This window comes from Mastomys coucha, unplaced genomic scaffold (assembly GCF_008632895.1).
Source record: "Mastomys coucha isolate ucsf_1 unplaced genomic scaffold, UCSF_Mcou_1 pScaffold1, whole genome shotgun sequence".
Classification (NCBI taxonomy): Eukaryota; Metazoa; Chordata; class Mammalia; order Rodentia; family Muridae; genus Mastomys; species Mastomys coucha.
The window spans coordinates 63,604,128-63,608,210 of record NW_022196891.1 but is presented as its reverse complement, the minus strand read 5'-3'; the positions used below and the strand labels follow the sequence as shown (position 1 = coordinate 63,608,210).

Genomic DNA, 4,083 nt, shown 5'->3' with positions numbered 1-4,083 from the left:
ACCTTTTTCCTAAAATTCCTAAGTTTGAAATTCATGCCATCAGAGCAACAGTACCTGGTAACTCAGCTGGGGAATCAGTAGACACTTTAGCTGGGACTCCTCATTGGAATGACAGATACTGAACCAAGGGAGCAAGTCGTTTTCCAATTAAAAATATATATATATTTTCACTTTCAACTAAGTAATCCAGCTCCCTATTGTTTCAGTTTCTTATTCTCCTCCCATCTCATACCATGAAAGTCCACACTCCTGTGATCATATCCTGTACCCAGAGCTACTGTTCCCAATCTCAGCTTCAACTGACCTCTTTTCTGACTTCACAGTCCTTGAGCAACCCAGTACCAGCAGTTCTGTGACCTCTGCTGTGACCTAGCTTACTTACCCACATCTTCTCTATTTTATGCTCCCTTACAGAGTTGCTGCATTGAACAACCCCAGGGCACCATTTGTATGTCTAAAGTTGTGGCCTCTTGTTCATATTTTCTTTTTACCACCTCAATTTTAGTCTATTTTTGCTGCTTTATCTAAACTCCACTAATCCTCTTGTCTTCATCATACTTGGTTGACAGATTAATCCTGATTAAATCTAATTCCTCACCTACTCTACTACTTATATTTGTGAATTGAAATAAATCTAGAATGAACTACTATGCTGCCAGGTATGGTAGTAAAAAACTATTATTCCAGCCACTCTGGAGGCTAGGGAAAAACGATGACAAGTTCAGGGCCAGGCTGAGATGCTTAGCAAGTTTAAGGGCACCCTAGGCAGCTGAGTGAGACTATTTGGTCTCAGACTTACAAGTCTCTGGGTTTAGTCACTGTCAACTTGCTAAACTTCATGATCAGCTTCATCAACTCATTGGCATTGCCTGGCTGCCATCATCTTTCTAGTCAAATTTCTCTTCCAACTTCTGTCACCTTCCCCAGACACTCCCTGTAGCTAATGCTGATGCTTCTACTTCTCCAGGAAAACAGAAGCAGCCACAGAAAGATTCTCTATATTCCTACCACCTCACCCACATGCTTTTCCTGATGTTAATGAACAAATGTTCTCTTCCTATTTAAAATTTGTATATTGAATCTTGTTCTTAGCGTGACAAAAGACATGACTGCTGGGATTCTTGAATCTTCAGGGCTCTCTCTATTCTGAATCATTCTTCTTTACATTTCTCTCTCTATCCCCCCTCCTCTGTTGGGGGGGAGGCAGAGGGGTCTGTGTTGATATAGGCATGTAAAAGTCAGAGAACTTGTAGGAGTTGGTTTTCTCCTCCTACCATGTAGGTTCCAGAATCAAACTCAGGTTATCAAACTTGGCACAAGTACCTTTGCCCATTTTGCTAGCCTTGTTCACTCTTATCAAAACAAAAATGCCATAATTATATTTTTAAAAATAATCAAAACTTTAAACCTGTGATTCTAAAGTCCCCAGAGTCTGTCCTGTCTCCTCCCTTACAGAAAACATGGATAAGGATTGTGGAAATGCTTATGTTTGCATTTTTAGTAATCTGGAATTAAAGCAGGCCATCTGATAATTAATTAGAGTTAACACTTTTTCTGTTATTTTCCTGTTCCTTTACAGAAGCTGAGAGTTGAGAGTCCAGGATTCTGTCATTTCAACTCTTACAATCAGGAACAAAGATCAAATACACCTACTGGTGAGGACCTTTAGTTTGTAAGAATGGGTTATGCCTTAAACTTTACAGAGACCCTAGGGTGTTTCTGGGTGACCATAAGGATATAAGGAGCTAGTTGAATTGAGTATTTTGTTTGAAACAACAGTTAAAACACTTTGAATGTGTGTAATTTTTTGTCCCTAATGGAATATAGCATTCCTCAGGTTTCTGAGCAGGAAATTTCTAAGAAACCCTGTTTTTCTTGTAATAACTACAGTTTGATAGTTTTGATGTGATATATGATATCTTTTGGGAAGATGAGAAATTTCAAAAGCCAGTTAAATGAAACGTCCAGGGGTACCTAAAGAACTTCACTTGGGTTTCATTCCTTAAAAAAAAGGAAACACTTTTCTCTACCACACACTTGCCTTTTGCTCATGATCTTTTAATTGTGGCTTGGTGAGAGTCCTACCGTGGTATGTCTGCCACTTCATACCTACATACCCTACAGTTAACTGAAATGCCTCATTATAACACGCATGTAAAGTCACCATGTCTGTTTTATTATCTTTTCACTACCCTAGGTTATTATCCATCTGGGGTGAAAATTTCGGGCCCTAACAGCAGTGTTCGAGGAAGAGGGATTACCCGGTTACTAGAGAGCATCTCGAGCTCCTCCAACAACATCCACAGATTCTCCAACTGTGAGACCTCAATCTCACCTTACATGCCCCAAAAAGATGGGTACAAATCTTTCTCCTCCTTTTCTTAATGATGGTACTATGTGCAATTTCTGGAAAAATAACAAGCCCAACTTCCTTTCTGACTACAGTCATATTAACAAACATCACATCAATAGCAAATGTCACTCCTAAAAACTACTTAATTTGTAAGGAAACTGTTTCATAGATTAAAAAGTAATTGTGGTTGGAGAAGATCTTGGCACTCTTGCTTGCTGTGTTTTATTTGTTTTCTTTATTTTCTTCGAAGACTTATACTTTCTAGTAGTATGATGGGTGTGTCATTGCGGTCTGAGTACTAGAACAAAACTGATAATTTCAAGGCATTTGAAAATAATACTATTCTTTCCACTGACAGTAAGGATATTAAGTATTTATTACAAGAGACCTTAAAATAGTATTAACTTAGTTCTTCCCATTATGAAATGGAAACATTACACTGAGACCTATGGACTATTTGCATTGCAAATAATTAAGAAAAGAAGCCTTTAAAAAATAATGATTTGTTATTTTAAATAATCTTTGAAGTAATCTGTCTTTGGAAAAAGAAACCAGTTAACAGGATGAAAGGCCAGAATGAGAGACGAGAGCTTATGTCATTTACACCCAGTCACATGTACACATACAAATAATCATAGGCCTCAGAGATTTATTTTCACAGAATAGTTTAGTCTTTCAGAAAATAACCCCAAACCATATTATTAATACAATTCAAGTTCTTTTTCCTCTTCAAAACAAAATAAAACCTCTTTGGACTTTTAACTAAAAAGTAGTCATTTCCCTTAAGAAGACTGAGTATCAGCTGATAACTTTGGATATCTGCTTGAGGGGGGGGTCTCTGCTCCTTTGACTCATAGTGGCCATAACCAAGGACAGTGACTGATACAAGGTCACATAGTTACTGTTGTTGTTGTGAGTCAGGTGTCCTTGAATTTACATGGCCCATATTGTCCTCAAACTCGCATCCCTTAAGGTATATGTTTAACTTTAGGGTTTTTTTTTCATTTTTTATTAGATATTTTCTTTATTTACATATCATATGATATCTCCTTTCCCAGTTTCCCCTCTGAAAAAAACCCTGTTCCCTTCCCCCTCCCCCTGCTCACCACCACACCCTTTCCTGCTTACTGGCCCTGGCATTCCCCTACACTGGGGCACAGAATCTTCACAGGGCCAAGGGCCTCCCTTCCCATTGATGACTAACTTGACCATCCTCTGCAATACACATGCTGCAGTCCTACCATGTGTACTCCTTGGTTGGTGGTTTAGTCCCTGGGAGCTCTGAGGGTACTAATTAGTTCATATTTTTGTTCATCGTAAGAGGCTACAAACCCTTCAGCTCCTTGGGAACTTTTTCTAGCTCCTCATTGGGGACCCTATACTCAGTCCAGTGGATGGCTGTGAGCCTCTACTTCTGTATTAGTTGGGCACTGTCAGAGCCTCTCAGGAGACAGCTATCTCAGGCTCCTCTCAGCCAGCACTTGCTGGCATCCACAATAGAGTCTGGATTTGATGATTGAATATGGAAAGGATTCCCAGGTGAAGCAGTATCTGGATTGTCCTTCCTTCAGTCTCTGCTCCATAGTTAGTCTCTGCAACTCCTTCCATGGGAATTTTGTTCTCCCTTTTAAGAAGGAATGAAGTATCCATATTTTGGTCTTCCTTCTTCTTGAGTTTCTTGTTGTTTGTGGATTGTACTTTGTATATTCTGAACTTCTGGGCTAATATCA

At 39.1% G+C, this 4,083-nt stretch overlaps 1 protein-coding gene across 1 annotated transcript in view; it reads left to right on the top strand.

Annotated features, from left to right (window-relative positions):
- The window catches only part of Mael (maelstrom spermatogenic transposon silencer), a 28,669-nt gene extending 26,113 nt beyond the window's left edge, over nucleotides 1-2,556 (top strand). Inside the window, exons 11-12 of the mRNA XM_031388291.1 lie at nucleotides 1,580-1,655; nucleotides 2,198-2,556. Of these exons, the coding sequence (XP_031244151.1) occupies nucleotides 1,580-1,655; nucleotides 2,198-2,385 (264 nt within the window). The 3' untranslated portion in view covers nucleotides 2,386-2,556. The remainder of the gene's footprint in view (nucleotides 1-1,579; nucleotides 1,656-2,197) is intronic.
- Nucleotides 2,557-4,083: the final 1,527 nt, after the last annotated feature.